General features: G+C 44.6%; 1 protein-coding gene across 3 annotated transcripts; it reads left to right on the top strand.

The window, feature by feature from the left end:
- Positions 1-3183: 3183 nt before the first annotated feature.
- On the top strand, positions 3184-6703 carry LOC100275944 (uncharacterized). 3 transcript variants are annotated; one of them, XM_008663494.2, is made up of 10 exons: positions 3184-3899; positions 4031-4099; positions 4221-4303; positions 4396-4469; positions 4585-4637; positions 5313-5352; positions 5442-5587; positions 5958-6054; positions 6160-6205; positions 6302-6703. In XM_008663494.2, the coding sequence occupies exons 1-9, from the start codon at positions 3513-3515 to the stop codon at positions 6174-6176; spliced, it is 966 nt and encodes a 321-aa protein (XP_008661716.1). In that variant the 5' UTR covers positions 3184-3512; the 3' UTR covers positions 6177-6205; positions 6302-6703. The 3 variants fall into 3 exon arrangements, with proteins under 3 accessions (XP_008661716.1, XP_008661715.1, NP_001143340.2); NM_001149868.2 differs by lacking the exon at positions 6160-6205 and having other exon boundaries at positions 3199-3899; positions 6302-6672; XM_008663493.2 differs by lacking the exons at positions 4031-4099; positions 6160-6205.
- Positions 6704-12802: the final 6099 nt, after the last annotated feature.

Here is a 12802-nt window from a genome sequence, read left to right as displayed (position 1 = left end):
CTCTTCCGCCACGAGGGGAAGACATCGTCGATTCCGCCGCCGGCGGGCGGGCTGACGGCCACCATTGTTGTTGTCGCGCGGCAGAGGAAGGAGTATCATGTTGTAGCTGCCGTCGAGGGACATGAACTCTAGACTCCCGAAACAAAGCACCGTCCCGGGTTTAAAAGGTTGCTGGAGACTACCCATCTGGAGCTTGACGGGAAGCTGTTCGTCAACACGCAGCAGGCCCCTATCTGGCGCGCCAACTGTCGGCGTTTCGACCCCGGGGGGTCCCTGGACCGACGAGTAAATTGTCGCCGCGTGTCCCAGCCCAGATGGGTCGGCGCGAGACAGAGCACGAAGGGGGGAGAAACAGCAAAAAGGGTACACCCGCGGCCTTCGTGTTGCCCTGCGCCTAGGTCGGGTGCGCTTGCTGTAGGGGGGTTACAAGTGTCCGCAAGGGAGAGTGAGAGAGAGACTGTCCGCCAACCCGTTCTCCCGCGCGGCCAACCTCCTCGTACGAGAGCCCTGGACCTTCCTTTTATAGGCGTAAGGAGAGGGCCCAGGTGTACAATGGGGGGTGTAGCAGTGTGCTAACGTGTCTAGCAGAGAGGAGCTAGAGCCCTAAGTACAAGCCGTCGTGGCAGCTGGAGAGGTTTTGGCGCCCAGTTCATGTGATGTCGTGGCCGTCGGAGGAGTGCTTGAGCCTTGCGGGAGTACAGCTGTCGGGGCTGTCGGATCCTTGCTGACGTCTCCTTGCTTCCGTAAGGGGCTGAGAGCCGCCGTCGTCATGGAGCACGCGGGGTGCCATCATTACTTGTTTACCGGGGCGAGCCAGATGGGACGCCGGTCTTGTTCCCCGTAGCCTGAGCTAGCTAGGGGCAGGGTAATGATGGCCTTCCCTGTGACGTGGCGGGTCCGAGCCTGAGGTCGGGCGAGGCGGAGGCTCCTCCGAGGTCGAGGTCGAGTCCGAGCCCTGGGGTCGGGCGAGGCGGAGTTCGTCTTCCGAGGTCGAAGCTGAGTCCGAGCCCTAGGGTCGGGCGAAGCGGAGTTCGTCGTCCGGCGTCGAGGCTGAGTCCAAGCCCTGGGGTCGGGCGAGGCGGAGACCGTCTTCCGAGGCCGAGGCTGAGTCCGAGCCCTGGGGTCGGGCGAGGCGGAGTCCGTCTTCTGACGTCGAGGTTGAGTCCGAGCCCTGGGGTCGGGCGAGGCGGAGTCCGTCGTCCGGCGTCGAGGTTGAGCCCGAGCCCTGGGGTCGGGCGAGGCAGAGCTTCCTATGGCGCCCGAGGCTGGACTTAGCTGCTGTCAGCCTCACTCTGTCGAGTGGCACAGCAGTCGGAGCGGGGCAGGCGGCGCTGTTTTCCTGTCAGGTCGGTTAGTGGAGCGGCAAAGTGACTGCGGTCACTTCGGCTCTGTCGACTGAGGAGCGCGCGTCAGGATAAGGTGTCAGTCGATCTTCGCATTAAATGCTCCTGCGATATGGTCGGTTGGCGTGGCGATCTGGCCAAGGTTGCTTCTCCGCGAAGACTGGGCCTCGGGCGAGCCGAAGGTGTGTCCGTCGCTTGAGGGGGCCCTCGGGCGAGACGTGAATCCTCAGGGGTCGGCTGCCTTTGCCCGAGGCTGGGCTCGGGCGAGGCGAGATCGTGTCCCTTGAGTGGACTGAGCCTTGACCTTAATCGCGCCCATCAGGCCTTTGCAGCTTTTGTGCTGATGGGGTTACCAACTGAGATTAGGAGTCTTGGGGGTACCCCTAATTATGGTCCCCGACAGTCTGTGTCGTAGTTTCATAAACTACGAGAGAGATATGGTTTTATGAACAAATTTATTTTTATTTTGTCATATGAAGAAATGTTCAATATATAAATTGTACATCATGATGAGTTATACAAATTTGTAGTTGAAAACTTTTTCATTTGAATTAATTTACTGCTTTAAAATGTGATATTTAAATTGTTTGTGCCTAGCGTTGGAAAAAAACACTCGGCAAAGAGATCTTTGTCGAGTGTTGTATTTGTGACACTCGGCAAAGAGCCCTTTGCCGAGTGTCAAAAAAAGACACTCGAGAAAGAAATTCTTTGCCGAGTGTCAAAAATAAAACACTCGGCAAAGAGCTTCTTCGCCGAGTGTTTTATTTTATCGAGGGTTTTTTGAGTGGCACTTGGCAAAGAGCTTCTTTGCCGAGTGCTCGAAAAAAAACACTCGGCAAAGAATATAGTACTCGGTAAAGAGCCAAATTCCGGTAGTGAGCTGATGAAAATCTTTCGAGTTTAATATCTGTTTAATTGCTTTGCGTATCTATGACGACTATTATCACTTTTGGATCACAAACGCTTTTGTACAAATATAACCAAGCTAACGAAGTTGTTTATGTGATCCCAGCCCTCGAAAAACACTACTGCAGTGCTATGTAATATAGATGCTCTAGAATTACCATCTCAGCATACTATACAACCTTCTAAGCGTTGTGATTTGTTCAAATTTGCTCTTCTACTTATATAACTCTACTTATATAACCATGTGCTCTATAACAACTATTTTTTATTATATATAAATATGATGTCGGTATATTGAACAAATAAAACTGATTGTAACAATGATTGTCAACACTACTTGGTACGCGCGTCATGAACCATGCACGAAGGAAGCAACCGTTTTGAATCTTCGTTACACCATTTCACCATGAAGAAACGAGTTGCGTACACATGACATGGGTAGCGATTGGTGTGAGCAACCAAATAGTTTCATGTTTCAGTTATGACTTGTGATGGGATAAACTAGTTTCTAGATTCCAGGTGATACTATGAGTAATAATACAGTACTTCTTCCTTTCATTTTTATTTATCGTGTTTTAGTTAAAAAATAAACTAATCGGTGACAAGTATTTAAGAACGAGGTAGTACTATATTTCAATTATAATGTAACAAATAAGTTAAAATGACATAAAATCATTTTTTGCATTCATTGGGAAAAAAACAATGCGCATCTTGAATTTCCCTTCGGAAAATTAGAATCAGAGTTTTTTCAATATTGAAAACTCATATATATATATGAATTCAAAAGTTAATCCATCTAGCAATTGCGATTCACGCGTTCTATTAACAAAAGTTGAATAAAAAAATATTACGATTTTATCTATTTGAAAAAAAATAAAACAACTGACACAACGAAATGTGCCAAATCAGGCCGTGGGAACAACGAATGTACCCATAGGAAATTTTGGTCCCCATATTGCAGCTTTCCCAACCAACCATGAACTCACCCGCACCACGCCGTTAACGGGTCCAGAACCTCGCTTCCAATCTGCCCTCCCGTGTCCCCCTCCCTGTCCGATTCCCCACAGTAGCGCCTCGCCCTCGTCCTCCTCCTCCAGTCCGGATCGCCATTTCCCACCGATCCGTCCCGGCATCGGCATGGCTGCGCCCAAGCCAAAGGCGCCGGCGCCCAGTGCTTCGGCAGCCTAGCGTTTGTTTGCCTCCGAGGATTTCCGCCTATCGCGTTACCGGATCTTCGGTGGGCCGGCGACCCTCTACGCCACTATGAGCTCCGACGGGCGCCTCCGCCGCGCGCTGGCCGCGTTCGGCGGCGACGTGTGGGACCTCGTGGACGCGGCGCTCGCCGCCGCCGCGCGGGACAGCCCCGGCGACCTGCGCGCGCGCCGCGACGGCATCGTCCAGCGCCTCTACGCAGGGGCAGCCCGCTGCCGCAACTGCGACGCCGACGCAACCCCGGCGCCTGCTCAGCCGAGGAAGGCGAATGACGCCGTCGCTGCTGCTGCTTCTCCTGCGGCGGCGGCGTCGGCGTTTCCGGCCTCGCCTGAACAGGAGGTCGACGCGGACGGCCTCGACGACGTCGACGACGCGGCCGACGCTGGCATGGAGAGCAAGATTCTGGCGATCAGGGATTTCCTGGAGGACCCGGACCAGGTCCTCAAATATCCCATCTATACCGCTTTTGATTGACACTTTGACAGTGCTACAATTTGCCGACAAAAAAGTAGATAAGGAGCTCACTGCTTCGATGCAATATGTACCTCTGTCTTGTGGTCTTCTCACAGTCTGAGGACGACATAGTGAGCCTACTGCAGAACCTAGCAGACATGGATATCACTTACAAGGCTCTCCAGGTCAAACTTGTTTTTTTTGCTTGGCTTTTTGTTGGTAATGTTGAAGGAAAGATTGGTTTCGATTCTTTCTTTAGGCAGCACAGCTCAAGGGGGTGAAAATTTTGTGATTCTGTCTTTGCAGGACACGGACATCGGCCGCCATGTGAATGGCCTGCGTAAGCACCCATCCAGCGAGGTCCGGCAACTGGTGAAGCTGCTCGTTAGGTGATGAATCAGCTGACTGCTCCATTGGATCGACAAGACAACTGTCTTCCGATAATCTGATTGTGGATTTGTCTTTGTCTTTGGTTTTGAAGGAAATGGAAGGAAATAGTGGATGATTGGGTGAGGCTGCACAACTCATGTGGTGATGGTAGTGGCTCCATCATAAGTATGGTGCTGTACAGAATGTTGAACTTCTCTAATGTGTTGTGTTTAGCTCCAAAGCTTTTCGAATTACTTCGTGTTTGGTGATAGTTTTGATACCTTTTCATTCATGGTGGTAGGCGATGGTGACTCACCTGACAAAGTTCAATCCAAGTACCATCAAAATACTCATGTAACTATTCTTCCACGCTCCAATTTAGGCTGATCTTTTGTTTCTTGTATATATTAATTTAGTAATTGCAAATAAAATAACTGTGCCACACCAGATAAAAAAAACTCGACCTACCAGTGGTAAGACAGCCACATGGTGTCGGATAGACAAGGGCAATTTTACCCTTTTTTTTAACCCACGACCAGTGCCAGGACCTTAGACCAGTGCTTCGGCATGGGACAGACGAAGGGATTTTTTTATCCCCGCATAAAATTTGCTCTCAAGGGGAGTCAAATTCAGAACCTGAGGAGCGCTACTCAGATCACCTAACCAACTCAGTTAAATCCATTTTTTTTAAAAGATTTGACCTGTGGACAGTATCCTACTAAAGGTGTGTAGCTCAATTTCCCTTTCTAGTAAATCCATTCTGTAAACAAGAAATAGTGTACCAATCAAACATTTACTCCCTAAGTGTCATACTTTGTAGCACACGTGCCTTGTTTGGTAGGGCTCTTCTGAGGAGCTGAAACAAGAGCCAGAGAGGAGCAGATGAGGCCTTAGTACCAATATGAAAGTCTAAGCAGAACCTAAATGTGTCATACCAATCTTCTTATACCTATAAATTCTTTTGCTTGTCTTAATGGCATGCTCGCCAACAAAATATTGGTTTACTCTGTTGCTATTGTGCAATTGCAGGCTTCAGACTTCAAGTATCCCCCCAGCCCACAGAGGCATAGTGAGTTCCCACATCCATTCCTTAAGAGGTTTAAGCATACCTTGCACATTGCATGACCGACTGATGGTCCTATTTTTTCTGAACCGTAGATGTTTTGAGCTCAGAGAGATCTAGCAACCACAATTTGGTGGAGTCAACAATGGAGAAGCGTAGAACGAGCCCTGCTCCTGCATACAATAACACCAAGCAGAACAACAGCAACAACTATTCCAGTATTTCATCGTCAGCACCAGCTGTAAGTCTCCTCTCTGGTTTCCTTTTTTCTCTTGCAGGTGTACCTGTCATTGTATAGGGACCATGCACTCAGTTTTGTTTATTGTACAACAAAAAGGCTTGGAAATAAGTTCAGTCCTCCCTGAAAAAAGGAAAGAGGAAGTAGGGTCAATGCTCTCTCTATCAGCATGGACTTGTCATCTGTTCGGTAGCCTCGCTATATACTGCCCGCTGCGCATTGGTGTATCATCACGCAGAGCAGTGAAAAAAAATGATATTTTACCGTAGCTAGGCTTTAACTTCTCTTAGTCTTCTGGCTTTGCTCTGTTCACGTTTAGCACAACAGTGCCTACTCTTTCGTGTGATATCATGTTTGTAATTGCTCTCCGCAGAGAGCAATACGGGAGCAAAAGAACACTCTTTTGGATTCTGAGAAGCTAGACTCAGCTAGGAAGAGGCTTCAGGAAAACTACCAGGAAGCGCAAAACGGTAAGATTTCAATGGCGCGCTCCGTGTACTTAGCACTGACTTAGAGCTTTACATACAAAGTTAAATAGTCTCTCACTAGGAATAATTCGTTGTCTGATCTCCCAGTGAACTTGTCAAAATGACGTGCTAAATTCAGGCCAATGCTATGCCAGTGAGATCCAACAGCAGTGATACTGATAACCATGTCTCTAAACATCTTCTTTTTTGAACGAAAATAAACATCTTTTTTTTCCCTCTTCCTTCTCAGCGAAAAAGCAGAGGACGATACAAGTGATGGATATCCACGACATACCGAAGCCGAAGAACAGGAACACCTTCGTGCGCAAGAGCGGCAGCAGCGCCGGATTCCCGGCAAAGCACCGGTGATCTCTGCCTGACCACCATCGGATCTGTAGCGGACTCAGCGTATTTATTTCTGTACTAGCAAAAAGAAAAAAAAGAAAGAAATTTTAAGAAGCAAACTCTTGTTTTCCCAGTTTGATTTGTAGCCCTGCAGTCCAGCTCACTGATATTATAGGGATATATATACTGCCTAGTCCATGAGGCTACGCTTTTGTACCTCTCTTTAAGATTGGAGAACAGAAGGAAAGCAAATTGTGTTATTATTCAATGACATTCACATTCCTGCCTGATAAAGATATGGCCGGTAGATCATGCATATGGCTGGATTACGTACATGATAGTTATCGAATGCTTGATATGATAATATGCATGTTTATTTCCATGCGAAAAATCCTAAAATCATACACCTACATTCTATTTGGACCACAATATAAAGGAGACACAAGAATTCGATACTAGTAATTCCTTGAGTATGTTGTACCAAAAAGATCATATTTGATCACAAACTGTGTATATCATCCATCTGGACCATCTCCAGGTAACACACGCGTCTAAAAGAAATACATATACCAACCCTCTATCCTTGTCTAGTTCTCTATGTTTCAAAACGTAATGTGCCATTCAACACAATATTGGTAATGTTGCTCCACTCTATTATTAAAAAAAAAACAGTGCATATCTCGCTCGCTTTTTAGGAGTCAATTAGTATCAATTCTGCTAAATATACGCAAAAGCCTAATATTTATGAGTAAAATTGTTTAGCTGTTCTCAAATTTGGCACGTTGTATCACTTGAGCCCCTAACTCAGAAAAATAGCTAAACAGGTCCTATATCTTAATCGGCCTATACAAAACCGTCCAAAACCGAGTTTGCTCTAACTGGATGTCGACGTGGCGTTTCACATTGGAGTGAGTTCCCGTCTTCCCGAACTTGGTTAGGAGCGGACCCAGCCAAAAGTTTGAGTGTGAGCCTAAAATCTAAGCGGGGGTCTAAATAGAAGCCTACTTACTAATGAACATTTATAGGTACAGTGAATAAGATAAAAACTCCACTAGAACCAGAAAATTGAGTGGGAGCCTGTGCCCCCACTCAGCCAAACATGGATCCACATCCGCCCTTGAACTTGGTATGCTGTGTCATTTGGTTCTTGAATTTAGCATGATGTATCATTTAGGTCCACGAACTTTGATTAGTGTGCTACAACGTGGCATGACACGTCAGTATCTGGTTTGAGCAATTCTGGTTTTTGGACGATTTTATATTATCCGACTAAGTTAGATGACCCCATTTTACTGGTTTTCTGAGTTCGATGGTCCAAGTGACACAGTGTGCTAACTTCGAGGACCGCTTAATATTATTACACTAATTGTATAATATATTTTCATACTATATATATATATAGATATTAAATGTTGATACTATCTTAGGTAAATGCAGTTAAATTTTGAACTAATTGGCACCTTGGAAAAAAGATATTTGTATTTTTTTGACGCAGGGAGTACTAATAAGAGGCTTGACGGACAGGGTATTAGGTAGGGTTTCCGGCAGGTATTCCATATTATATCAGGTAAGCTTACTCATATATGTTAAAAAGTAACATATACATGGAATATAGGTTATTGCACCCATCCTCCTAATGGGCAACTACGTTTTTTAGATAATGGGAATATGGTTCCAAGCTTTTGCGTTTTTATTACCAATTCATATAGCAACACAACTGTATGTAATCTCAGGGAAAAACATCACATAGTTGGGGAACGAAACTAAAAACAAGGCATATATGCAGATCCCCATCCACGATATCAAAAAATCTGCATCTCCAACACCACCGTGTTGCGGCATCCCTTGTTTATTAATTCTTGTTGGTCTTCTCTAGGCTATAGTTGAGTCCAGAAGCGAAACCAATGTGTAGCCTGATAAAACCATCAACAATGAAAGTTTTATTGGAGCATTATCAAGCACCGCGTCACTCCTACTTAACTAGATTACCCAACATATTGCTGAAGCTGTTAGAATAAAGTGTGTTCTCATTTTATTATCCAAACCGATTAACCAATAATCAAAGATATGTGTTAAATTGTTTGCTGAACATATATAATCCGAACCAAGTGCCAAATAAATTTAGCAAGTCGGTAATGGGAAAAAATGTGATCGATGGTCTCGTTTTGACTAAAAAAGAACATTTCGCATTTCCTTTCCAATTACGCTTAAATAAATTATCTTTAATGAGAGCAATTCCACAATGTAAATATCACATGAAGATTTTAATCTTCAACATATTCAAAGGCATCTTAACCTTCTAAATATCTTTGTCAACGGGCAACTACATGATGGAGAATGAAGAAAAATATGGATGCAATATGCAAATTGGACGGTTCTGATTGGGTTGAGATCATATAAGATGTCAAGCAAGATAAGCAAGGTACTGTATCTCCCTTACAAATTTTATGCCCGCCAGCACGGTCTCTCCATACATCCATGATTTCTTTAGATTATTGGAAGGTGGGCAATAATAGGGACAATTGTATTGGAAAAAGATAATACAAGCTTATCTCCATATTTTTTTCCTATAAAAGAGGTGTTTGGGGCCTTCGTCCTCCGAAGGTCCTCAAAAACGTAATTTAACAGTGTTTGTCAAGTTTGATTTATAAACAGGTACCTTCGGATTCAGGATTAAAAGGCATATAGGATGAGGACATGATCGTGACGAAGGTTGTCGCCGCTCCGAAGCTATGCACAAAGGAGCTTTGGCTCAATCACGGGAAAAGGAACCGACTTAAAGGGGAAAAGGCTATCCAGTCCTCATAGATTTTTCTATAAGCCAATAGTAAATGTAAAGGGCATGACTATAATTTCTCATAGGCGGTGTCTTACGCCTATAAATAGGTGAACAGTACCCCCGTACTGTTCACGCTGACTTGTACCTGCTTTTGCATCAAACTTGTGCTTTTTTGCCTTCTGACAAGCCGAAGGTACCTTTGTAATTCAATATTGTTCCTACTTTTACATGATGATATAATGAATAATAATGAGTTAATAATGTTATATGACAGTTTATGTTGTTTCATATGTCATATGCTCCTTCTTTTATTTAACGTATATTGTGATGATGAAGGTATGTCCTTCATAACCTTCGTCTGAAGATCATTATATCCTAAGGGCCTCCATCATACAAGCCACCTCAGCTCCCCATGTATGATGGACATTCAGATCCGAAGCAGTTCTTGATGAGTTATGAAGCGACTATATCTTCATATGGAGGCAATGCAGCTGTCATGGCCAAGTCCTTCGTCATGGCAGTTAAGAATGTGGCACAAACATGGTATTCTTCTCTTCTGCCAGGGACTATTACTTCATGGCAGAAGCTTAAGGATATGCTAGTGACAAGTTTCCAAGGCTTCCAGACGAAGCCAGTCACAGCTCAGGCACTGTTTCAATGCACACAAGATCATGAGGAGTATCTCCAGGCGTACATCCGAAGGTTCTTACGTCTGAGAGCACAAGCGCCTACAGTGCCCAATGAAATTGTCATTGAGGCCATGATCAAGGGGCTTCGTCCAGGACCCACTGTCCAGTATTTTGCTAGAAAGCCTCCACAAACTCTGGAGAAGCTGCTTCAAAAGATGGATGAATACATCCGAGCTGACAATGACTTTCGCCAAAGAAGGGAGGAAGCCTACAGGTTCTCTGAGATGACCAGGGGCTTCGGAGGAAGAATCCACCCGAGGCATGTCAGGTCAATTCACTCCAATCAGAGTGATGACAGAGGAAGTCAGCTGCAGAAGCCACAATATACTTCACAATCTTCGGGGCAACATCAAAGCTCTTTCCGGCCGCCAGCTCCAAGAGGCAGAGGCGCCAGTGGCTTCAGAGAAAGATATGGGGATCAACCCAGGAAGATCTACTGCCTATTTTGTGGTGAAGACAAGGGTCATACTACAAGAATGTGCCAAATCACCATCCAAAAGCAGAAGGAAATCGCAGAAGCCGAAGCTAGGCAAAGTCAACCGAAGCAGGTCCTGCACATTGCTTTGTGTCATTCACCCTACATACCAGAATATGTGGGTAATCATCCTGCAGCTTCGGTTGCTTCGGCTAGTCAGCCACAGGCTTCTTGGCCACAGCTTCCACCTCCACCACTACTACAACCTGCTTATTCACGAGGTCAGCAACCAGAAGGGAGCTAGCAGACCCATCAGCAGCGAGATTTCAGGGAGGAATCCGAAGCCCGCACAGTCAACAGTACTGTGCCGGAATCAAAACACATCTATTAAGAGATATCCTACCTCTGAAGCATTTTTATATTCATTGTTATTTTCTTTTTAATAAGGAACAATCGATGTAAACTTAGTTTCCTTACCATTTTTAATTTCTTGTAATAGATTCGTTCTTGTCATAATGAAATATATCTTCTCCACAGACTCACGAAGCTCAAAAATTGCTGAATACTGAAGCTCAAAAGTCGTTCCTAAGGGAATGCAGAGTTAAAAATCGCATTGCAAGTCTCACCGAAGCTAAAAAAAGTCGTTCCTAAGGAGCGCAGTGTAAGTTGCCAAAGCTACAAAAAGTCGTTCCTAAGGGAGCGCAGTGTAAGTTTTCTGCTCAAAAGTCGTTCCAAAGGGAATGCAGAGCCAAATACCGCCGAAATATAAGGCAAAGCGCGAAAAGTCAACGCGAATACCGCCAAAATATAAAGCGAAGCGCAAAAAGTCAACACGAATACCGCCGAAATAAAAGGCGAAGAAGTTCAAAAGACGTTTCTAAGGGGATGCAGAACTTACACCAAAAAATAAGCGGTGAAGCCGAAAAATAAACGGCAAAGAGATGTTGATCGTTCCTAAGGAAATGCACAGGTTGTATCTTCGGCATTAGCATCATTCCTTGCATCATGTCATCGCATCATATCGCATAGCATCACATCATACTTCATATCATATCAATGACATGAGTTGGAAACGAAGTCGATCTTCGGAGAATGCTTTACAGAAATGAAGAAGTGCTAAGGCACAAAGTGAACTGAGGATTACAGCTTCATCAGTTCCGATGTGCAAGAAGGGACTTGTTGTTTACGAAGCATTGATATTTTTATGAAGTGTGAATGTTCTTACGAGGCATAAAAAGTTTTTCTTTACGAAGCATGAAAAGAAGGGAAGGTGTTTTTTCGCTGAAGGCTCAAAAACGGTATGTATGTAAAATTTCATGCATCGCAAAGAATTAAATTACAAACAACTTACATATTAGATTCAAAATTGTAAACATAAAATATTACAAACTTAGTTCAGCAAATGTTACATTAATATTCTAGAAATATTTTTACAATAGCTACTTTTCTTCCTTCAGAACTTTTTCTGCAGCTTCGGTTAGCAGTTTGGTAACAACTTCGTCTACAATAGCTTCGACCATATTAATAATTTCTATTGCTTTCTTTGTCTCTGGGTCGGCCAGTGGGTCAAATGGCTCTGGGGGAGGAGATAGTTCAGCTGCGGTAGAAGACATAAATTAGTTCGAAGTCACAAAAATTAACAACAAAGCTAAAAGCCATCAAGTAATACCTATCCGTCTTTCGAGTTTCACAATTTTTTCAGCTTCTTTTGTTGCTTCTCGAGCGTCATTAATATCTTTTTCGCTCTTCTTCATTATTTCATGAGCCATCCATCGGTCGCCATTTTCCCAGATATCAGTAAAAAATTTGCCGCCCAATAAACTTACCTCGGCCGAAGGGTCCTTCGTGTCGTCAACAGAAAAGGCAGCTTCGGCCTAGGCCAAGGTTTTAACATGTTTGCAACCCCCCTTCTCCAGGACGGCTGCAACTCCTCTCGCGCCAGAGAATGCGCAGACGTCCCCACGGTCACTCAAAATCTCCTCAAAAGCTTAGGCTTCACTACTGATCCACTCGATGACGCCCTCAGGGTCGCCCCGTATGAAGTTGTCTTTGTTTGAGTAGGCGCCCACGTTGGCGAAGCTAGTCTTTATCTTTTTCACACACTCCATAGATTTTTCAAAACATTTTTCTTTGGATGCGCGAAGCTCTGCAACTGTTTTTTCAAAATAAATTTTCCAGTATTCGCTGGCATCTCGATCAGCTTCGGCAACAGCGCATTTTAATTTGGCCTCAGCTAATTGCTTCTGAATGTCTTCAATTTCACTCTTTTGGGCCTCAGCTTGAACTTTGGAACTAGTTTCGTCTTCTTTTATCTTGTTTACCAATGAAATTAATATTTTATCCTTTTCAAGGCCTTCGTTCCTTAGTTCAATCACCTCTGAACGAAGGTTGTTCAGAGCCATTGTGCACCCTTCATCTTCGATATTTTTCTGTGCCCTGAGGGCATTGCTAAGGATCAAGCGCTGCAAAAGGAGTATAGTATTAAGTATAAACAAGTGAAATAATTCATTTTTAAATACAAAA

Source organism: Zea mays, chromosome 10 (genome assembly GCF_902167145.1).
Source record: "Zea mays cultivar B73 chromosome 10, Zm-B73-REFERENCE-NAM-5.0, whole genome shotgun sequence".
NCBI lineage: Eukaryota > Viridiplantae > Streptophyta > Magnoliopsida > Poales > Poaceae > Zea > Zea mays.
This window is presented reverse-complemented; position numbering and strand designations above follow the sequence as displayed.

Excerpts from the sequence above, each read along its gene's own strand:
- LOC100275944 (NM_001149868.2), top strand. The coding sequence starts at position 3,513 with ATGAGCTCCGACGGGCGCCTCCGCCGCGCGCTGGCCGCGTTCGGCGGC. Across the intron at positions 4,304-4,395 it reads CTGGTGAAGCTGCTCGTTAG|GAAATGGAAGGAAATAGTGG; the intron begins GTGATGAATCAG and ends TTGGTTTTGAAG. Across the intron at positions 5,353-5,441 it reads CCCCAGCCCACAGAGGCATA|ATGTTTTGAGCTCAGAGAGA; the intron begins GTGAGTTCCCAC and ends TCTGAACCGTAG.